Source organism: Conger conger, chromosome 15 (assembly GCF_963514075.1).
Source record: "Conger conger chromosome 15, fConCon1.1, whole genome shotgun sequence".
Taxonomy (NCBI): Eukaryota; Metazoa; Chordata; class Actinopteri; order Anguilliformes; family Congridae; genus Conger; species Conger conger.
Window position 1 is genome coordinate 28,763,914 of NC_083774.1, and position 23,747 is coordinate 28,787,660.

The window sequence follows — 23,747 nt, forward strand, 5'->3', positions numbered from 1 at the left end:
CATAACCAGGGATAAGTTCGCTGAAAGACCCTAGAGGTAAGTACAATTTCAACTGCTACCTGTACAACAAAGATAAGGACAAGGGCCATTTTTTTTTTTTTTTTTTTTGAACAAACAAACAAACAGAGCAAAAGTCACCAAAGTTAACTATCCAAACACTGCTTACCTAGCCAACTAAAAATACCGATACACAAAGCAAGTCACAGAGACAACAATTAAGGTTCACAGGGAGGTAGGGAGGGATGGGGAGAGGTGCTGCTTGAAGAGGTGCGTCTTCAGCTTGCGCTTGAAGGTGGGGAGAGATTCTATAGTTCTGACCTCAACGGGGAGTTCGTTCCACCACCGTGGAGCCAGAACAGACAGTAGTCGTGAGCGTGAGGTGGAGGTTCTGAGAGGGGGAGGTGCCAAGCGGCCTGTGGAGGCTGAACGAAGAGGTCTGGCAGGGGTGTAGGGTCTGATGATTTTTTGCAGATAAGCTGGGGAAGACCCTTTAACTGCTTGGAAGGCTAGCACCAATGTTTTGAATTTGATGCGAGCCATGACAGGCAGCCAGTGGAGGGAAGTAAGCAGGGGGGTGACGTGTGAGTATTTGGGAAGGTTGAAGACCAGAAGAGCTGCTGCATTCTGGATGCTAACTTGTCTCTCTTTTTTTGGTGAGCACTGCTTCACCTGTTGTCTTAGAGAAACAACTGATTGGATTTCCAGATATCCATTTCGCAGATAAGGACATATTGTTGAGCAGCATGGATTTGTGTTGTAACAAATGCAAGTCTTGTGTCTTAAATGAAAGAAATGTGTATGTTGTTTATTCAAACACCCTGTGTGTTATTGTTTGAATAAACAAACGGTAATTCAATTTTTCATTAAAATGTTAAAAATTGAAATGAAATAATCAACTCAGAATTTGAAAAATAAAATAAAATCTGTTTATTTTGCAGAAATGTAATTCTCATAAATACAATTGTCCATATGTAGAAACAAAATTTCAGATTCTAGAAAAGTAATTAAGCCATCTCATCAATGAAAGCTACAAAGAACAATCCTTGATGTCTCAAGAAGGAGAGAGACATTCCCTTGTTAAGGGAAAATACAACACTCAGTAACTACAAATAGAGTTCTCCTTCTGTAGATAGTGTAAGTTATCATAGAACTGTAAAATGTAGGTCTAGAATAGACAAGTAAAAGATTTGAACTCTTTTTTTGGCATTTGATGCAAGCGGACCCAAAACCTGTAATAATATGTTCAATTAAAAAGAATACCACCATGAATACCAGAATACCATGTTAGTGGATTGTGGGAAATGTGGGAAATGTGGTACAATAAATAGACACAAATAGGAGAAAACAAGGTAGGTAGCCTATCCAAAAGCAAATTATCCAAGAAATACTTTACAAAATATATTTGCTCCTACAAGCACATATTTTTATTTTCTGATGATGTTCTTTGGGTCTATTTCATTTTGAAACCACTCCTTCACTAGCTTCTGATTGGCTGCCAACCATTTGATGTTGGCTTTTGTTCGCTCAATGGCCTGGTCCACGGCCAGTGTGCCTGACCCAAACCCACCCTCGGCATTGTCCGCCTTGAACTGTTCCAGCTGTGTAATCACAGGAAATAGATATTAGACAAAACTTTGTCGCATAAATCTATATACGCTTGGAGTACTGTGCAAACAATAGAAAGAAAACAAGAGACATATGTCTATCCCTTCAGGTATAAATCAAGCACGACATTTTCTAAACATTTACTGCAATATGGGGACACAGTCTTAAGGTCATGGCTACTGTAGGTGATGGCCTTTACATTTAAACTGACTCCACTAACCTCTCACTCTAAGTCAATTTTTGTGTCCAGTATTGATTACAGTCTAGGTATTTCAATGTTAAATTTAGCCGTATGGTACATGATACCAGTTGCTCAGAAGGTTGCAACTGGTTGGATATTCATATGTCATGTTTGTAAAGGTCATCAATTTGTCCCTTAGCTTGTCATTTCTAACCAAATACTTTCTCCGACTATTGCTCGGTGAACTGTTCCAGCAGATGAAAATATTTTAACTGAAGTACACAATGAACGTTCAATGAATGATCAACTTGCAATAAACTGTCATTCATTTTCATGGAATTATTGAATTTTGGCACTATAAAGGTGCACCATTTGAACCAATTGATACATTTAAAAAATTTATAACCAACAGTACAGTCGTACATTTAGCACAATGTATCAATTAAATGTTCAACAACATTTACCTGTTTGAGCTCAAAATCGGTTGAGAACCTCTTAGTCACTCCATTAATAAGGTTTGAGAAGGAGAAAGACCCTCCGCCATACCTTGAAAACAAGAGGCGAGAATATGTGATCAGGCTCTGAGAGACAAAAACCTTGCTAACAGACAACTTGATCATTAAGCATGCACATTGACCCACAAACTTTATCCAACTCACTGTGTGAATATGTATTCCCATCTCGCTCTGACAAAGTCCCAGGCCAAAGGCTGGCCCACCACATTGTTGCCGATATACACAATGGTCGAGGTGGCATCCTGCTTCCTAATTTTATTTGGGTCCAGGGTGTACTCCAGGTACCTGAAATAACATGAGCGATTAAATAGCCAAAATCATCATGCATTTTAAAGCAACTTGCTCTTCATCTTCCTCTGCCTCAACTTTTTCATAAAGGATTTTGTCTCGATGTGTGGAAATGGAAGATTTACCAGGTTTCTATTGGGTTTTCTCCATAATCTGTGTCAGGCATGCAGTTGGCTGAACATATGACCTGACTTAAGGCGCAGTAAAGACGTGAAGGAGGTTCTGACCCAACAAGGGAGGTTCTGGTCCAATAAAGGAGGTTCTGAACCAACAAGGGAGGTTCTGGCCCAGTGAAGGAGGTTCTGGCCCAATGAGGGAGGTTCTGGCCCACTGAAGGAGGTTCTGGCCCAATGAGGGAGGTTCTGGCCCAATAAAGGAGGTTCTGGGCCATACTGACCTGTTGAGCAGCCAGGGCTCTTTAGTGCAGGCCAGAGCGGACCTCAGCTTCTCCGCCTCGGAGGCCATGGTGGCGTTCCGGAACATCTCCCAGCCAAAGTCCCATTCTGCCACGCCCCCAGCAGCGATGGCGCTGCAGTACACCGTGGTCCTCAGATTGGCATTGATCCTGAAACACACGGAGCCGGCTTCGCCGTCATTTGAACCGCTGCATTTACGCAAGTGTCAGAACGCCTGGTTTTGTACAGCACTCTATCACGGAGTAAGCTATGATTTCAGGAATAAGGATGGTGACTGCTGTCTCCAGATTTCAATCCTGGGTAAGGCGCTAGGCCTACTGTTTAACCCCAGAGTAAGGCAGTTAGGAGTAAAACATACAGTAATATCCGGCTCTATGCTGTGAGTAAATCTGTAGCATTGGCAGTGGCTAGGGAACTGGGATTCTGAGTCTGGAAAAAAAGTTCCCAGACGGGGTACTGTTGTACCCTCACAATATAATGCCCAGTGTTAATCAAACTCTAACAGAGTACATATATGAAAGAATAGGAACCAAATAGTATGTATACTGTAAGAGTTGATTTTATCCCTCCCCCTTCTCTGTGAACGCACTCACATATTATTGTTGGGGTCCTGCATCCACTCTCTGAACCATCCTCTGGTCAAATCCTCACAGCCGGCCACCCCAGTGCTACAAGCCATCCTGATGGCATTGACTTGGTTGTACCTGGGGAGTGGGGAGACAGGTAAAGGGGGACTGGTTCATATTTAAATTCACCAAAAAGCCATCAGCTGAACATCACGGATGTGCTCACACTCTCCCCTCTGAATACTTACTGGTCAGTATGCCCCGTAGGTACCTCGGTCCAGTTGGAAGTCATTTGCTTAAAGTATTCAAAAAGAGGTCCGACTTTACTCCTGAGGTAATCCTACAAACACAAACATGCATGGCTGTTAGTACGAATAAGAAAAAAAACCCTGAAATTCAATAATTTATTTCACAAATAATGAAATACTGTACATAATTAGCCATTTTTAAGGCTTTCTTTATTGATGAATAACCTTCCACTATTTTCTGAAAATGTAAGCCCCTCTCTGAGTATTTATGAGAAATGTAATAAAAAAGGATTCAATGTTGGCAAACCTGCATTGGTCCATAGACCTCAGTTCGATCAAACATGAGGGTAAAGTAGCCAAGGTTGTCGAGCGCCGATTCCCATGGCATGTAGTCTCTTTCACTGGAGAGGTACTTAGTCGTGCTCAGAGCCAAAGTCGTGCTGATTTCATCGGCCCTACAAAGGCAAAAACAAAGAAACATGATTTGTCCAGTCCTCTCCCTCCATCGGCAAGGGGACAAAACAGGTTAGAATACTGTTGATGAGCAGATAAAGGAGAAGCTCTCACCTGGCGAGATTAAAAGCATCATCTACAAGCTGGGCCCTGTTGACAGCTGGAATGACCTGAAAAAAATATGACACTTTGAGGAACATCATCTGAGTGTAGAGTCAACTAGTTACCCTGTTATCTTGCCTCAACAAAACCTAAACTTTTAATGTATTCAAGGTTGAATATATAATATATGCTCTTAAATAATATATGGTCTGCACCTCCCCTCCTCCTGCAGACACCTCCCACTCTTTTCAGCTTCACCACGCCAGATGGTCGCCACAGCCACAGCACAGAGGGGCAATTCCACAGTAAGACTGCTGTGGAATTACAACTGCTGGATATTTGGGTGGTAAAGCCTAATACAGCTACACAACGGAGACTGATTATAGTTATTTCCTCCTGAGGGTTGACATGAAAGCATGTCAGTCTTTTATGTAGCTGTATTGGACTTTACCACTCAAATATCCTGCAGTTGTAATGTTGCTTACCCTGGAATTACTCAAGAGGATCTGGAGTGGAGTGGTGATGGGATCGTAATTTAGTCAGTACCCACAAGGCAGCTATCCCTTATCCCCAGCTCGTTAACGTCCCTAGAAAACGGCTCCCAGTTACTTCTCAGGAAGCTCGCTGCTGCTCCACAACCACAACACCTGAACACCCTGGTGTAAAAGCCTGCTTTGCCAGCTTTGCCAGCTTGAAAAACCTGGTCATAAGCTGGTCTAGCTCGGTCTGAACTGGTCAACCAGCTACTAGCTCTTTCAAAACCAAGCTTGAGCCGTTTTATTCAGCAGGGCTTGATTTAACCGGGCAGTTGGGAGGATAGCTAGTGTCATCCTGTTCTGCAGCTGCCCTATCTCTGTCCAGTTTTCCAACCTGACCAGAGGGTTTAGTCAGCTGTTCTTTTGAGCTACCGTTTCTACTGTGGCTACTACGGCTACTACGGCTCACATTGTTGTGAATGCACCCTAATGACCAAATGCATCTTGTTCGTACTGCCTCTTTCATGCCAATCTTGTTTATCAGTGGCATTACGGCTTTCCAAGGTCAACTTGTCAACTTTAAGAAATGTAGAGTATGACATTTTCTCGAGGCAGCAGCCCTTTTGTTAATGGAGATTTGTTGCGTAGCTCTGAGTGTGGCTATTTTTTACCAGATGGTCTCTGTTCAGCTGATCAAGGAGGCGGTTCCAGTTTGCTTGGTCGTAGTTAACCCTGTAGTACCCTGTGACGTTGAGGTTGGCTAGAACCCAATCAGCTCCAGTCACTGCCATGTCCATGTTAGTATCTGTAGGATTACAGGATGATGAAAAGTCAGGGTTAGTTCTGGACAAAGGCAAACTTGACTGAAATTCTGCAGATAGTAAGCAAGCATAGATTTTTTTTTTAAGGTTCCGTACCTGATTTCTTCATCAGCCAGTACTGTTCCTGGGCAACTCCTGTCTTCATCCACTTTATGGGGACAAACCACTCATAGCTGGTTTGAAAAAAATAGTAACATTTACTAAATCACTGTAGTCTGAAACGCAGGCAGTCCTGCACGCAATCTTACAACACAGCCCTCTTAGTTTTGTGTCTTTGATGGAGATATTTGGAGGCACTATCATTTAAACTGCTGATCTTATTGAGGTGTATACACTTATAGTATGTACACTGCTATGTACTGTAATTCCTTTACCCTCAGCTATGACCAGAAATGTGTCGTTACCATTATTGTTACAGGAACAATATGATTGCCAAAACCACAAAACCATGATCAGCATTAGTGTCATATGAACAGCAGAAAATTGACATTGACAGACGTACAAGTAATCGGACGGCCTGTCCACAGTAGAGTTGGGGTCCAGGAGGAAGTGCTGTTGGGATAGAGCTCCGGTTGCAGTGTTGATCATGACCACAGGGAAGCCCATTTGCAGAACCCAGCGGTTCATTATTTCAAGCACAGACTCAGGGAGGGGCGTCTTGGTCTCATCCACTGCCTAGCAGTGAAAAACACAACAGCCAATCAACCACACCACCATGATCAGGACCAAGGGATTCTGTTTTAGCTGAGTGATGAATGACGGCACACAGTACAATTATGTGAAAACTGCACCTATCACTGTTTAAGCCATATCACACGTCTTCAACCAAGATCACTCTATATACAAAATGGCTGCCAGAGTGATGCATTATATAGCTAGATAAAATTGAATACTTGCATTTATATAAAATGCTTATGTAGAAGATTAGAAACCAAAAATACATGCTCAGGATACATATGCTTCAAGAATGACAAAAAATTGTTACCCTGAGGGGTAAAATGCCTGTGGGAACATCTTTGAAGACCACTATATTAGAGAAGTATATTTCTATTGTATTTATATTTCTATTTGGATTGTGGGCAGCGTCGTGGGTCATGTTAGTACCTTCCTAATAACCACCGACAATATAATAATATGATAATGATAATATAATAAAATAATGGAGCCAAATGAGAACTTTTAAGGTGAAGTTTGAAGAGAACTTACCATTTGAAGATGCTTCCAGAGATCTGTGTACACTGTGTTCTTGAACTTAAATTCCTCCAGGTATGACTGCACAGAGAGATAATTTGAGTTACATAAGATATAAGATAAGAGTCATGCAGTATGTGTGTATACATATGTGTTCACCCTTCACGTTTATGTTTTCTAATATAAAATGATTAATTGCACGCGTCAGCCTGCTCTGTGGTTTGGAAGAGGAAAGACGAGCATGCGCGTTTGTCCCAAAAGAATGTTGCCACTTGTATAGGCATCTCTCTGATGACTGTAGGCACTCAATCAACCAGAAGAGTTGCTATTTTGCAGTGAGGTATGCTATATACTTGTCAAGTGAAAACCTTGTCTTCTTTGAAAGTGTGTCATATGTAATTGTTTTAGGTTAAAATACTTTGACACACTTTTGTTTGATTAAAATGTAATAACACTGAATGAATATTATGTGCTGTGTGATTCTGTAGAGACTTACATGGAGCCCTTTGACGAAGACTTCCTCTGTGAGGAACTCAGAGAGCATCCTCAGTACTGACGCTCCCTGTGGAGAGAAATCCCACAATCCTTCACTCTCACTGCACTTCCTGTTTAGGTCTCTTTTTTCACCTCATAACATGGATTTCTGCACAATAAAATGAAGTGTCTGCCATTTAAAATAACCATATGGCACATTTTCCATATGAGACAACATAGATTCTGGATTCCATCAACATTTGAGCTTAACTCCAGGAGTCAGTGCTAATAGGAGCGATAGCTTGCTTTAAACTAAACCGATAGCAGTGTCCCGTACCTTACTGTAGGAGATGGCATCGAATAGCTCACTGATTTGTTCTGGCTTGTTGATCTCTTCCTCTTTGGAGGAGAGGGGGTGAGAGGAGGCTAGGGCATCGATGGCAAACACCCTGTGCATATCGTTCAAGACGATCAGGTCTTTCTGTGGACGACAGAGACACACAGTGGGGTAAGCAGTGATGGAGAAAATTTGCACAGGATAAATCAAATCAGTGCTGTTTCTTTTTCATGACATCCGTATTATCATCCTCATTGTCGTCAAAAGCTGCACCAAAGCAGCAAGAGTAGTGTAGTGAATCTTTCAGTAAAATTACCGAATACATAGCACAGGGATTAAATATGATAATTATAAGCAGAGCTTTAAGCACAATAATTACAGAATGTGGCTGAAACAGCGCAAACTCAGGGCAGCCTGTAGCTTCGTGGCTAACGTACATGACTGGGACCCAGAAGGTTGGTGTTTAAAGCTGGTGGTAGCCACAAAAAACAGTTGGGCAAGGCCCTTTACCCCTGCATTGCTCCAGGGGGGATTGTCCCCGACTCAGTCCAATCAACTGCCAGTCACTTTGGATAAAAGTGTGAAATAAATAACAAATTCGTAAATAGAATTAGAAATGTAAGACGTACTAAGCCCCACTCGGGTTCTGCATGGTCCGCGCCAAGATATTCAACATAGGAGGCGAACCCTTCATTCAGCCACAGGTCGTTCCACCAATTCAGCGTCACAAGGTTCCCAAACCACTGCGGAGGAGAAATAACACAGTGAAAACGAGCGGAGGGAGAGGAGGGGAGGAGAAGAAGAGCATCGTCTGCGGCCTCCGGCGTACCATGTGAGCCAGCTCGTGCGCGATAATGGTCGCAATCCTCTCTTTGTTCCCGTTGGAGGACATCTTTGGATCATACAGAAGCGCCGTCTCTCTGTAGGTGATGAGACCCCAGTTCTCCATGGCCCCAGCATTGAAGTCAGGTAGAGCGATCTGGTCTAAACAGAGGAGACAGTATCGACTAAGTTTCCTTATTTACCTTTCTCCCCATAAGATATACATGTACACATACTGAAATAAACATATTTACAACCCTACCTGACTTGGACAGTGGGTAGGTGGAATTGTAGTAGTTTTCAAAGAACTTCAGGATCGGTCCTGTCTTATTGAGCGCATAGTCCCCCTCGCCTGCATCAATGGCTTTTTTACGAGCCCAGATTCGAATCTAAATAAAAGAAGAATAAAGGAAGTATCATTAAAAAACATTGAAGGGACTGGGGAGTCCTTTGCCATATACAACTACTTGCACATTCTTGCCATCTAGTGGCAAAATGAATGTATTGCTTTATTTGGGAAGCCACTGACTTTAAAGCTGTAATTTATGCTTTCTGACAAAAAAAAACTCTTGCTGTGATCTATCATTGTCTGATGACATTCAGTAGAGACCTGTTACAATGCATGGCTAAGCACAAATGCTTTTAGCATGACTGTTGACGGTCTCAATTAAATGCATCATGTATACAAATATGGTATATGTTCATTTTAATAGATTCCCTTTTCCGTTATATTTACTTCTGCAAGTACATTAGACATAAATCACTGCTTAATGCCATTTCAGTTTCTAAGACTAGGTTGTGGTGGTGGGGGTGTTGTGCATAAAATAAAGTGACTATCTTGAGAAAACAAACACAGTGTTTGGGTGGGGGAAAAGAATATTACAAATTACCAAAACATCATCCTCCATTGCCTCGATAAAGCCAAACTCACTGACAATAAATGCTAGCAAGTAGGTGGACATGATCTCGGTTGGTTCGAATGTGGTCCGGTTGAATTGGGTGTTATTGACAATGAAGTCTACAGACCCTGTGGGAGAACAGAGAGGAGGTATATTGAAACAGCGGTGCACAAGTTGCCTGTTTATCTGAGAAGATTTTCACCAGTGTCTCAGATCTCAGCCTAATTGGCTCAGTCTTCACATGTCGCAAATAGCATTTAAGACTGACGTGCTAACAATAACAATAGAATGAAAATAATTATTATTATTAGTTATTTATTTTTACTAAAGCTGGGCAACATTTATATTAATGTAAGTGGAGATTATTTTTCAGCCGAACCCTCTGCAAGTATATTAGCATTAGTCTTGCTCATTCTAGATGGAGATATGCTGAATAAACTGATCGGTTGTGTGACAGCTACTACCATTCTGAAACTCACAAGATTTGGACCTATAATTTCCTGTGTAAGCACAAAGATGAAATGGGAGCCACAAGAGAGATATAGTTATATTATAGTGTTCAGCACCATCAAATTGAAAAAAAGTGGCCTGTTTCTGCCTCATGAGACTGATCCCAGATCAGTTTCAGCTCTCTTGGAGTCAGCACTCACCAATGTCCTTTCCATTAGAAAGAGCAACAGTGTTGGATGGGTGGATGAGCTTGATGTTGAAGACGGCTTTCATCGCCGGCTCGTCGAAACACGGGAAGGCCTTCCTGGCATCGGTCGGCTGCATTTGAGTTGTGGCGACAACTCTATAAAACAAGTTACTTTTTTTTTTTTTTTTTTTTTTTTTTTTTTGCACAAATTTTTTACTGATTTCATCCTATCCAAGGTACACAATACAAAAGAAGTCAAATATGTTGGAGTACAGTAACATCTAAGAGTACAGTATGTTTAAGAATTTGCACTGGCCTTGATTAGCAGTGGTTGGAATATGATGTGTGAAAAGAATATGCAAGTCAAATTTTTCCAAGTCAGTTTTGCCACTGATTCATATTTAAAAAATAATTAAGTGCACAGAAATAATTGTACCCCCAAGACGGGTACAAGCAATGACAAGCGAACTGTAGAGAACAAAGACAACGACTAAAGCCATACTCATCACTGCCTTTATTGGTAATCTGGTCTCCATTCAGTAAAGACTGAATGTAAACTAATTTATCCCAAGTCTGAATCCGTGGCTTGTATCGCTAAGCTTTCCCTGTACCAAACATCAAAAATATTTTTGAAAAATTCACTTACTTCTTGACTCCATCCTCAGTGTATTCACTTCTGTAGAAGCCTCCGAGGTCATCAGCCAGCTCTCCCGTGAATTCAGTGTACAGACCATAGGACTTTCCCGCCGTTAGTTTTCCATTCAGCTGAACCACAAGATACTGGGTGGGCTCCTCCAGCCAGGTGGTCTTTATGGTTGGTGCAGTGGAGCCGTCCACCGTGTGCAGCACGGCTTGGGCATCATTGAACCGGGTCAGCTTCAGCTTGTTGGAGTGAATGAGGATCAGGTCCGTTTCCTTCAAACATTTGAAGATCACGGTGGAATTCCCTGTAAATATGTACATGCCCTGTCCATCTGGCTCCAGTCGGGGCCACAGGATCACGTTGTAAGAGTCAGGTACCAGGGAGTCAGGCAGACGATACCTGTTCCATGGATCATTAGGGGGTGCAGGGGTATTAGGGATGGTTGGATCGGTGGGAGAGGGCTTGACCGTGGTGGTCACTGGCCCACCCTCGACAGTGTTCTTGGATTTCTCTTCAGCATAGACGACCGACAAGGCGATGATGGTGGCCACAGCTCCTGCTCCCACCACTATACCTACTACCCCCAGAGTCTTGCTGATGTAAAAGCCTTTGGCCATCTCTGACAGTTAAAGAGTGAGAAGATCGATCTGCTGAATTTGGGCCTTTTTATTTAAGCTCTGTGTCGGCTCTCCTCCCACCAGAGTTAATAGCTGATCTATTAACACATAAATCTGGGGAACAGAGGGACGGTGTTCACTGCTATCTGGAAGGGTCATAGGAACCTAGATGATGAAACAGAAATATACACTCAGTGAGCACTTTATTAGGTAGACCTGTACACCAGCTTGTTAATACAATTACTTAATCAGCCAATCATGTGGCAGCAAATAAATGCATAAAAGCATGCAGAGGTTCAGCTGTTGCTCAGATCAAATATCAGAATGGGGAAGAAATGTGATCTAAGTGACTTTGACTGTGAAATGATTGTTGGTTCCAGAAGAGCATCTCTGAAAACACAATGTGTCAAACCTCTGAGTGGATAGGCTACAGCAGCAGAACAACAATAAGACCATAAAATAAGTCCAATAAATACCTAATAAAGTGCTCACTGAGTGTATATACATTTCTTTATTTTCAATGTACTGCTAACTGAAGGTGGGTTTCCTTGAATAAAACACAGCCCTGTTTTGCTGTCCAACACAGTATGTTAAAATGAGTGTTTCTTCTCTTTCTGAGGAATTTTCATTGATAGTGACACACACTGGAGACAAATATACATTCCTCAGCTTCTTTAAAAACAATGTGCCCAATTTAATGTTAATTGGAAACAATCTTGGTAAATTTAGGACATCTCTGACCAAACCCCCTGAAGATGTACACTGATAAAATGTCATTAGTTTGGATCACAAAGTTTCAGTGACTTCTGACGCAGCAATCCCCTTGCACACTGGCCTTTACAACTGAAATCATAAAAAGCAGTATTGAGCTAGGAGTATATAATTGAGTGACATAAAAGTTAAAGGATAACTAATGGCTGGATCTTTATTATCTAACAGGAACTTCCACCAAATGTACCCTCATGCTAATTTTGGAGAAAGGGTTTGTGGTAACCGAACGGGCTGGGACATTGACCCAGGGCAGAGAATTAGGGTAGCCACATGGGGACCTTTATCCCCCATTTTCATTTTGAGTCAACTGTAAATTAGGGATTTAAATGGTTTGGTTTTAAATGGAAATGGTTTGGTCTATTGTTTGATTGGTGGTTCAGGCGATGGTTGTTAATTGTATCTGTTATACTCATTAGGCCAGGATTACATTTCATATTCCAAAAAATTCAATAGGCGCCATTCTACAAAATATTCCACAAAGAAAATAAAAATTCACATTGTTTTTCATGCCAAGCTGAAAAATAGTTGAGGGACTGCAATTATGCAAACATTAAGCTACCTAAGCATTAAACTGTAGCTGCTAGAGGTGTATGGCAAAGTAGCATTGCACGTGAAATAGTGAAATCTGTCAAAAAGAACCTAATGCAGATAGAGACATCAGGTACTGCAGCCTAGCAGACTCTAGACAGATTGCACGTTCCAAAAAACCCCACAGAGAACAAAATAATTGGACATGGTGTGCAATACATGGGGATATAAGTCAAGAGCCACTGAAAAATATGTGGAAACATTTGTTACAGCTAATATAATGCAGGGAGTGTGATTTACAGATATTAAAAACGTTGATGCCATCCCTCTTGGTAATACTGCTTGTGAAGGGTCAACTAAATCATTCCTGTAATATCTGACCAATCCAAAGTAATGTCACCTGGTTATTAATTTGTTCTGAGAGCCATACATTATGAATGGAAGTAATTTAGCCATAATAATGATCCAAAGCTAGGCTACTGAAAGCCAGGTTGTGTAGGCTACAGTTAACGTGCACTGGTCTGCTGATGTGTAACTGAACTGTGACCAAGACACAGACAGTGCTCTCCCTCTCACTGTCATGGTAACACCAGTGGCCATGAGAGCACACTTGAGCCTGTCACTGGGGTATACCAAAATTGATGTTGAGCCAGGCTGATAGCTTTTTATGGCACATATATGACACCGATGTTCCCAGCTGACTTCGTATTGGAGTTCATAAACTCAAGGTTTACAACCCTAGTCAATAAAATGTCACCTTGTGTATTGTTACATTAACAACCTGTCATTATGCCTTTGTTCTGAAATTACAACGTTTGAAATCATTCTAGAATAATTTTTTTTTGGACAGCTGATAACTATATATTCCACTGTAGAGAAAAATAAATTTTCCTCACAAGCGCACACAAAGACTTTTGATTATTATATTATGATATACATGTAGGTAGTCTTGATCTCACCATCACAAAACAGTCAACCATCCCCGATCAATACAGGAAAGCAAAAGCAGATGTTCTGAGATTTGAAGAGTAATTTTAATCAATAATTATTGAATGACCATTTATCTGAATTTAAGTGGTAAAAGAAATGCTAAAATGCTGAAACCAAAAACCTCTTGAATAAAAGGCATATATTTATTTTTTAGATTCTTCCAGCAGAACTGCAAAGTGACGAAGCGTAAGTACAAAATGACGGTTACTTTATGGGACGTATAATCTCTGAGACCTTTGCCATTTCAGAGTTATCTAGGAGATATCTATGTGAGATTGCAAAAACTTTCAGATGTCCAAACACGTTGCTGGCATTTCCTGCAGCATGGGAATCCGAAACTGCCATCCATAAAGGAGTCCTCAGCAAAATGGGAAAATATTTTCCCCTTGAAGCATCATTTTTTTATATTTCCATATTCCAGAAATTACATGTTTTTACATCAAATAAATTGTGTCTGGTTTATACACTCTTGGTAATATTTTATCATAATGACCATAATATATTTCCATTGTACTAATACCTGTATTTTGTATATATGGTATATCCAAGCTATGGCATCAGGATTCATACATGTTACTATGCACAAGTGCTTTGGATCTTGTAGTGGACAAAACGTTATCCATTTTATTGAGTTCAGAGTTCATTTTAGGGAGCCTTGAGATTAAGAGGTTTGTGATCCCTGGGCATAATTATACAAACAAAATGGGCAAAAAGAATATTTTTCCATATTTCTGTACAGATTTCAACATTCTTCATAGTGTCAGAGCTGCCTTGCCATAACCCCTTCTCTTCAGGTTTTCTTCAAGGACCTCTCTGTATTTGGCTGCATTCATCCTTCCTGCAATCCTGACCAGTCTCCCTGTCTCTGTCGCTGAGAAGCGCCCCATAGCATGATGCTGCCACCACCATGCTTCACCATAGGGATAGTTTTCACCTGACATAATGCTTGGAGTTCTGCCCAATCAGATAAGAAATGGAGTGTTGCTGAGATGGTCATCTTTCCGGCAGGTCCTTTCATTTCTGCACCTCTTCCAAACCTCGGATGGAGTGATCTTTGGGTTCTTGGTCACCTCCATGACCAAAGCCCTTCTTTCCCGGTTACTCAGTTTGGCCAGACGGCCAACACTAGGAAGAGTCCTGGTGATTCCAAACATCTTCCATTTCACAATTATTGAGGCCACAGTGCTCCTGGGAACACTTAGCTTTAGAAATGGTATTATACCCTTGCCCTGATATATGCCTGGCCACAATTGTATTGCAGAGGTCTACAGAGAGTTCCTTTGACTTCATGGCTTGGTTTTTCTCCAGACATGCAGTGTGTATGGTGGGACCTTATATACACAGGTGTGTGCCTTTCTAAACTACGTCAAATCAATTCAATTGGCCACAGTTTCCAATCACATTCTCAAGACATCTCAAGGATAATTAAAGCAAATAGCATGCATCTGACCACAATTTGGAGTGCCAGAGCAAACTTTCAAAAAACATGTTTTCACTTTGTCATTATGGGTTATCGAATGTAGATTGATGGGCAAAAATGGCAATTTTATCCATTTAAAATTGAATCTACAACACAATAAAGTGCGCAAAAGGCGAAGGGGACAGAATACTTTCGGAAGCCACTATAAATGTAGTACATATGCCATTTAGAAACGGGTCTAGGTAATGGATGGATAGAAGCTCTCAGATGATTTTGTTCCCCTCTCCCCCTGCTCTGTTATCGCCCTTCACCCCTGACTCCTCACCGTCACTTCGGCGAATCACCTTTGGCCTCCTTTTCTCCACTCGGGGCAGGTTTATGGCCCCTCTATGTGAGAAACGGTAAAAAGCTGTCGTCAGCACACTCAAAACCATCTGTGCAAAAGTCCACCCAGGGTGTCGTAAAACAAACTCATCTTTAATGTCCTGCACAGCCCGCCTCACTGCACGGACTGGCCCTTGTCCCTCAATGTGCCCTTTCCGAGTGTGAAAAGGTGATGATTGTAGAATGGGTAGTGTATGAAAATCCTATCAAATAGCCAGTGCATCTTTTGATTATTATATTATGATTATATTATGAAAACCACTCTTTTGTAATCTACTAGTAGTTTTATGCTTTGTGCACTACTTCTCACTGTAACCCCACAGGTCAGGCTCTGACGTAACCTGTGGTACTACTGATCTTGAAAATGGAGTCCAGAGTGCTCTCTCTCTCAGTATCAGAATACAACCCTGGTGGTGCTGATGAGGTTCATGAACTTCATAAATGCTGATTGAATACCTGTAGAAGTCACCTGCAAGTGGGGGCCTCGCAGACACACACAATGCCCGTGACTGTCGCTGAAGGAACTTGTGTAATGTACAATACGTCCGTGAAGTGACATCGTCTTCATATGAAGCTCTAGTTATTCTCTGACGTATTCAGATCCAACGAAAGGAGGTCGGGTGTAGGTCCTGTCCCATACACTGATCCTGGAACAGCTTCAGTCTTATAGACTGATGTTGGAATATTATTCCGTCCATCTACTGGACACTGTACTTGGCATTAGCCTACAGCTTGGAACTGCACAGCACTTCCCAGTAGTTCATCACTGCGTATCAAAAACAGAATCCAAAAACCTGAAATGTTTTAATAAATAAAAACCTCAAAATAAGCAAGATAACAAATGACACAAATTATTTTTCCATTTGACTGGAAAGGTTCATTAACAAAAGAGATAATAGGCCTTGACCCTAACAAATTTGAAATTGTTGTCTGCCAAAGACTACATAGGTTCATAAACCACTGGCAGAAATAAAATAATTCATTTCTCCATTTTCAGTGTTTACATATCACTGTTTGACAAGATGGATTGCCTGCAGCAAACACATTTCACAATCACATACTAAACACACTGAAAACAGAGGTTGAGGAGACATGCCAATAAATACATCTCTGTACTTCTGGTTATGTGTCACTCTATTGCACCAAAAGCCCAAACTTTAGGGACCACAAACTGCAGTTTCAATCATACCAGGCCATGTCTTTAACAGGGCCATTTCAACAATGTAATTCGACAAGGTCTCTGGGTCACTCAGACACTGAGAGGGGGGGGGGGGGGGGGGGACACCTTCCAGTTCAGGTCATTTAAAAGACATAAAGAGTTACTAAACCTAGGTAGTCTTCAAAAACTCAAACAAAACACCAGACAAGAGATTTATAATTGGAACTGGTAGAATCTTTGCATCCTAGTTTCGATTTGCCTTCAGTATTCACTCCCACAAATAATAATGATGTACTAAAGGTAAGTTCATAGCATGCCTAATAACAAAAAAAAAACATCCTTATATCTGTGTGGAAGCACACATGCATGCAGGTCTTACAAAGGCGAGATTTTAGGTCTTCAAAAGCTCCAGTTGACAAAAAAAAACAGCCTCTTTCACCTTCCCCTCTGTAAGGGGAGGGAGAATGCACATTTCCTACAACTGAACCAAAAACCTGAATAAAAAAGCCAGCAGAAGCACAGACTTACCCAGAGTTCCAGGGAGGAAGGAGAGCAGGAAAGGGTCTCTTCAGGCGAAAACTGCTCGCCGACCCACGGCGCGAGGGGAAGAATGCCCCCCTGAGTTACAGCTCTGGCAGGAGCGAAAACACACCGGCACTTTGGCCGCTCTCCGTGAGCGGGGTGCAAACCACACTCAAACAAGGTCGAGAGACGCAAAGCTTCAGCAGAGCCTTAACCAGGTCAAGAGTCTTTACAGTAAGCTGGAGATGACAGTCCGACCAAGACAGTCATGACCAGGGGCTGGAGAACCGGATGTGTGGCTACAGTTGCGGTCCCATATGTGCTGGTAACCCTTCCTAGTAACCCTTTGCACACAGTCTCACCCCTTGTACCCCTGCACATCAACGAGCCAATCACAAAAATACTTTCAATGATTCTGGAGAGCATGTGGACATCATGAAGGTCTTTACCCCAAGAGGAATGCTGTTAAGATGGCCCTTTTTTTTTATTTATTTGAAATCACTCCTTAATGAGTCCAGTCAGTACCAAACTGATTCCGGAAAATTCCCTTTCCAAGAATAAACTTTCTGTCAGGACATTAGTCAGGGAGGTTTTTGAGGAACGATGCAAATGCATGACCAGCATGTTTATTTAATTTAGTTAAAAGGGAAAATCAACCAATCAGCACATCAGCAGCAGCATCCATCTTCAATGGACAGAGTGCCAGAGTTAGCTAAACCGCTATCAGCTTCCAGCTGTCATCCCTTGGCTGAATCCTCACATGAACTGTTGTGTGGCTTGCAAACACCGGGCCCTTCTGGGGATAACATGAATTTGACAGTAGTGCCCTCGTGTGACCACTAGGGGTCCTCCCTACAAAGTTGGACAGTGTGGATATGACGTGTATTCTGATGTACAGAAACCCTTGCATTTGCACCTGCAGGAAGCACAGTAGTCACAGAACCACACTGAGGTCCGGAAGAATTCTTGGCAAACGCATCCATGCATTCCTCGCACTGCAGCTGAAGAGAGGCAGGAGATCTTTCACCTTCATTCACAGTGCAGTTCAAAACAAACAACAAAAAATTGCCCAGCTACTCCTGAAACATAATCATTAGACCAAAGTGGTGAGATTTTTAATAATATTTGGACTGCATGTCTGTCAAACGATATTCCATTGCTAAGAGTTCAGAGACTCATGTACCATAGAAAATATTGCTGGTATATGAGGAGGTTGTGTACAATGGAAATGTAACAATGTCAGTGTACACAACAACCATAAGTACTACTGTTGTTCTTGAGTAGGAATCAGCAACTTGTGGTCCTCAAGAACTGCTGGTGTCCTACCCTTCCTCAACCTGGGAATCAGACTGGCAAATCAATAGCACCAATTCCCCAGAAGAGTAGAAAGAAAACCAGGGTTGGATTTGGATTTGAGGGCCAGAGTGATGAGTCATATGGGTAAGCATGTTCTGATGGATCCACTGACACTGGAAAGGAAGACACATTCACGCCACAGGTGCTCTTCCACCTCCAAGAAGGGCTGGAGTGAGTACTATTCTAAGAGTCTGAAAACATTGTATAACACACAGAAGCTGAAGAAATCTGCTTGAATTCAACAGAACGTTACTTATCCCGTCATAAACCATTTAAACAGGGCAACATGGATACATAATACATGCATACATCTACCAGAACCGGTACATCAGTGCAGCTTACAGAGACTGGGCTGAACGGTCACCATCTGTCGGAGCAACGTCTGCCCAAGTCCTGAATTACTCCAAACAAACAGGATTCCTTCCACGGTCCCGACAGGATGCTAACACGGCTCTGCTGTTACCGTACGTCTGCTGCTACGCCGAGCTCTGGCAGGACGCAGGCCCTCGAGCACATCTCAGCGTCGCCATTTCTCCCCTGGAGCCCTCGGCTGCATCCAAACCGCCACGGCCCAAGCACAGGGTTCTGCAGGTATAGCCTCCACGGACCCGAAGGCTGAAAAGCCAAAAAAGTACCAAAACAATAGTAAAAGTCAACAATACTGTAACAATACTGATCACAGTAACAAACTTATGCAGAACACATCCACAGTGCAGACTGAAAGCCCCTGTTTGGAATGAGAGGACTGCAAAGACAGGGGACCTACAGGGATTGCCGTTATTTGGAGGGAACTCAAAAAACATCCTGTCCTGGTTTTTTTTTTATCGTTTCCCAGGAATAGCAATGAAAAGAAATGAACTCAAAGAATCACATTTTAATTAAAGAAACGGCGGCATGTGTCCAAAGCTCACAGCCCTTTCCTCAACTTTAATGTTGATATCTCTGACATTGATGTTTCCAGGGATTTCCGGAAGGTTCATGATCTTCACGGCCGAAACGGCACGGGCAGGTGCCGCGGATAACCCTGTGGAAAACAACCAACTAACCAACCACACACACAGAAAGACAAGCTCAATTTGTCATATCCATATCTGACATAATCCAGTATTATATTTTATTGTATGGCTCTGCCAAGGAATGAGGCATTCAAATACAAGGGAATAACAGCAAAAACTGGTTGTGTACAAAATCATTCATAGTTTCTGCATTGTTTCTGGCTCTGGAACAATCGAAGACAGAGATCTGCTTTACCTCTCTAACAAAACATCGGTGAGTTGGCCTCTACGTGGCTCAGGCTGTAAATACGCTCATTCTCAGCAGTTTGTGAGCCCTACGACTGGGTGCCCGAGTCTCGGCATTATTGGCTATGGCCGGAAATCTGCAACCGGCAAGGCTAAATGGCTCAGCCTCCCCTGGATAGACCGGCATTTCCATCGGTCTCATCGCTCAATAGCGGCAAATCCTGGTCAGACCAGGTGCCTGCAGGAGCTTAAACTCAATCGTACAAATCGGCCTCGTTCCCCTCCAGCAACATGGTGCAGCCTACATCACCGCGTGTGCGGTGTGTGAAATAGGGAGAGTAGGCATCAGGTGAAGTGGAGGAGTCGTGTGTCTGCCATCTCTTCCTGGGAAATCAATAAGTTTGGCTAAGTCAGGGGTTGGAAAATCGGGAAAGATCTGTGAATACATTTTATTTATTATTTGACATATTATTTAAAATTTTTGTTCTGGGTGAGGCGGGCGGTGCGTTCTGTAGGTTGGCTGACCCTGAAGTCATACAAACACCCCCCAAGCTGGCAGGGCCATGAGCTCTGATCCCTTCTCTGTCCATAACCCGCTCTGCTTTCTACCCATGTAAATAAAGCAAAGAATAAAGGGCAGATAGTTCACTCTCCCTTGAAAAAAAAAAAAAAGAGAAAAAAATGCTTTTGGTTCATATTGTGTAAGAGTCCAAGGCCACAGTGCCTCTAGTCACACTACTACAGGTTACGCATTTCCCTTCCTAGAGAAGCCAGATCACCGAAACATGGAGGAGGAGATACTGTTGGAGCACAACACAGACTGATAACGACACCAATCAATTTCATTTCTGCTGTGGAAATACATAAAGGCTGAAGGCTGTTCTTCCAAAACAAAACTTAATGATTAATGCTGACTTAATTATTACCAACACGTGGCAGGAAATGACTTATTTTGGTTGGTCATAAATTATGCTGCTCTGCTGACAAATCATCAGACCCTAGTGTTTTCCAGACCTGGTCCTGGAGACCTATTCAGTTCCCCAACTTTTAATTGCTGGCTGAATGTGAACCTGTACCTGACCTTATTAGTTATTTGAATTTGAATTTGTTTTTGTGTTAAACAAATATATGGTAATTGAGGCAACCTTAAAAAACATTTTCCATCAAAAAACCTTTCTTTCCCACATTTTTCTAAAAATCTGTTGTGTAGTTAAGGCACATTACCAACCTTAATTATGATCTTTAACAGATTTAGAGGTTTGCTTTTTCAAGGCATGATTAAAATCGTCCTACAGTGCACAACAAAATGAATTCTTTAATCACCTGTGTTCAAATTACACAACATCAGATTTACTCCCAGTTGCATTTAACAGCATCCACTCAACCAAAGAGCACCTTTTTCAACTCAAATGACAACATATAACGCTTTTACATAGTTTGTTGCTTCGTTGAGCCCTCTTGTGTTTAGCACATTTACGTGAATGGTAACTCACCTCCAGGCGGTTCTGGATTTCCAGCTGGGCCACAACCCCATTCATGTTGGTCTCCAGAACCACCGCCCACCCCCCGCCCTCCCATCACCACCTCCTGTAGGATTCACCTGGAGGACAACACAAAACACAGGGCCCCCACAAGTGCTCATCTAGCAGACACAAGCACACACACACTCACACATACATACACACTCACACACAGCAGCATGCGTTGACATGTATTAAATAATAGTTGCATGCAGACACCAAAAATTGAAAGTGTCACTGTGGAATGTTTAATGTTGACCATTGGAATGTTGACTGTTTTGGACATTCTGGAAGAACATCATGAGCAACATGTAAGCCTATTAAACAATGTCCCAAAACACCTTGTGTAATGATGAAATAAACTGAGAAATTGTCGGTTTGGTCACATAAAGGATTTCTTATTCCATCTAAGCCTCATATGGAGAAAGTGTAAATGTAAATGTTCTTTTCAAACGAAGACATTTTCCCTCATAGATTTGAAGTGAATTTCAGGTACAACTAAAGTATTACATTTTCAAATGACAACTGCATGATGAAATAACCCAAAGAAGAGTGGTGTTGTTCTCCATCTGAGGAATTCCAAACGCTGGCATCATGGTATACATGGGCTGTACTGGACAACAAGGGAATGCTGATGGTCTCTCACTGTTAAGTCACTTAACACCGTTAACACTGCCCTTTCCATTTCTGTGATCAATACATGTACAGGAGTAATTACCAATACATTTTCCTTGACGGAGAATTGGGATTGGCAATGAGGTTTTTTCCAACTGCACACAACTACCATTGGGGCATATTTGTCATTTTTACTGCTCCCATCTTACCTTAAACACAGTGTACTTTTTTCTGAGAAAGATATCCAAGCAATATATTCCCTGCTTGATCACAATGTACTTTCCGACTCAAAAGCATGTTCATAATTATTAACGTGGGCATAATTTATTAAATGCAAATGAGCAGCCGCAGAACACAGAGTTCAACGCACGTCATGAGGCTTTATCGTGAAATTTATCAGCTAATCTGATAAGCAAACCTTTCTTCCATGATAATCATATAATCTAAAAAGCAAGTACAAAGTTGGAAGGCAATGTTATCAGGACGATATCAACAGGTTGCGAATGCACTTATATTACCTACAATTCAGGATGTGAGGGACACCACTGTATGCCAACAGCAGGGCATTGATTTTTACACCATACCTATTCTGCGGACCATGGCTTTAGCAAGAATCTAATTTCTTTGTGCTTTATATACTCATTCATATTTTTTGTCTTGTATATGTTTGTTTGTTGTGCTGACATGATGACAGAACTGTATGCTTGGATAAGAATTTGGTACCAGAAACAATGAGCTCATTGTTATTGTCAATGTTCCAGGTTTGTAAGCACATTTAAGAAACAGCTCTCACACACACGCTGGTCTATATGACCGCTAATAAACAGGAACTTGGATTAAATTATTCTCTTGCATTTCCTCTAAAAGCTTTCAAACAGATGGTAATGTTTATCAAATATCCTTGATGAAAATGGCTCTGTAACGCTGTTAAATAAACAGCACAATATACTTTTATAGCCCTCAGGCTTTAGTGATCGTATGCTGTACATGCCTTATCCATGTGGAAGATGAGATCCAGTTCCGATCTTTTCAAAGCATTTATCCAATGTTTCTATAAAAACCTACAAAGATAAAAGGGGAAAACAAAACTAAATTAACCCTTTGCAGCGCAATGTATCTTTTCAAAAAAATATTTCAAGCCACAAACCCTTGCACATGACAATCCAGCAATGCCTTGAAACACTGTGTCTAATGATAAAATCAACAGAAAAATTGTCTGTTTGGGCACATGTATCATTTCTTACTCCAAGTGTAAATCTAGAAAAACATCTTCCTTTGTGTTTCTTTTCAAACAAATACATTATCCCCCTCAGTCTTGAAGTGAATTTCAGGTACAAATACGGAATTAAGTTTTCAAATGAGGACTGCATGATAAATTCATCCAAAGAATGAAGCCATAGTAGGTTTAAGTAGGTTTAACATACCATTAAACGCAAAAGTATTGGGGCGGTGACACAATTTCTGTTGTTTTGGATCTGTACTCCAGCACATACAATTCAAAATAAAACAATGAATATGAGGTTAAAGAGCAGACCGTGAGTTTTAATCTGTATTAATCGGTATTGAAATCTATATTGGGTGATCTGTGAAGGAATTACAGCCCTTTTATACATAGTCTCCCCCCCCATTTTAGGTGAGCAAAAGTAATAGGACAAATCAACACAACCTGAAATCAAGTCAATTAAATGTGATTACTGCCTGAAGTCTGTGACCCACAGACATCACCCGACATCGGGTCCTGAAGGTTCAGTCCTGTGATCTTTGATTACCCAAAACTAATGTGTCCAATGAAAGCATTTTGATGCCGTATCCACAACACATCGCAAGCAACAACATTGAGCGTCAGCGCCGAGTACAGTATATTAGTCCCACCCGGAAACTGAGCTCATAACTGTGCAGTATTGAATCATGCCTCAAAAACACACCATTTATCTTCAGAAAATGGATGTC

The 23,747-nt window shown here is 41.7% G+C and overlaps 1 protein-coding gene across 1 annotated transcript; it reads right to left on the bottom strand.

Annotated features, from left to right (window-relative positions):
• Nucleotides 1–1,014: 1,014 nt before the first annotated feature.
• Nucleotides 1,015–11,291, bottom strand: LOC133111030 (aminopeptidase Ey-like). The gene is made up of 20 exons (XM_061221165.1): nt 10,678–11,291; nt 10,045–10,187; nt 9,386–9,522; nt 8,758–8,884; nt 8,503–8,657; nt 8,303–8,416; nt 7,674–7,817; nt 7,359–7,424; nt 6,878–6,943; nt 6,174–6,346; nt 5,768–5,844; nt 5,522–5,655; nt 4,387–4,442; nt 4,127–4,274; nt 3,820–3,911; nt 3,599–3,709; nt 2,987–3,154; nt 2,446–2,586; nt 2,251–2,332; nt 1,015–1,598 (listed from the first exon to the last, which is right to left on the bottom strand). The coding sequence occupies exons 1-20, from the start codon at nt 11,289–11,291 to the stop codon at nt 1,425–1,427; spliced, it is 2,922 nt and encodes a 973-aa protein (XP_061077149.1). The 3' UTR covers nt 1,015–1,424.
• Between the last annotated feature and the right edge of the window lie 12,456 nt (nt 11,292–23,747).

What these genes read in the sequence shown, in the direction of transcription:
- LOC133111030 (XM_061221165.1), bottom strand. Translation starts at nt 11,291, where the DNA reads ATGGCCAAAGGCTTTTACATCAGCAAGACTCTGGGGGTAGTAGGTATA. An exon ending in CAGAACCCGAGTGGGGCTTA is followed by an intron (nt 7,818 to 8,302) that starts GTACGTCTTACA and finishes TGTCGTCCACAG; the next exon opens with AAAGACCTGATCGTCTTGAA. An exon ending in GAGCCCTGGCTGCTCAACAG is followed by an intron (nt 2,587 to 2,986) that starts GTCAGTATGGCC and finishes ATGTTATTTCAG; the next exon opens with GTACCTGGAGTACACCCTGG.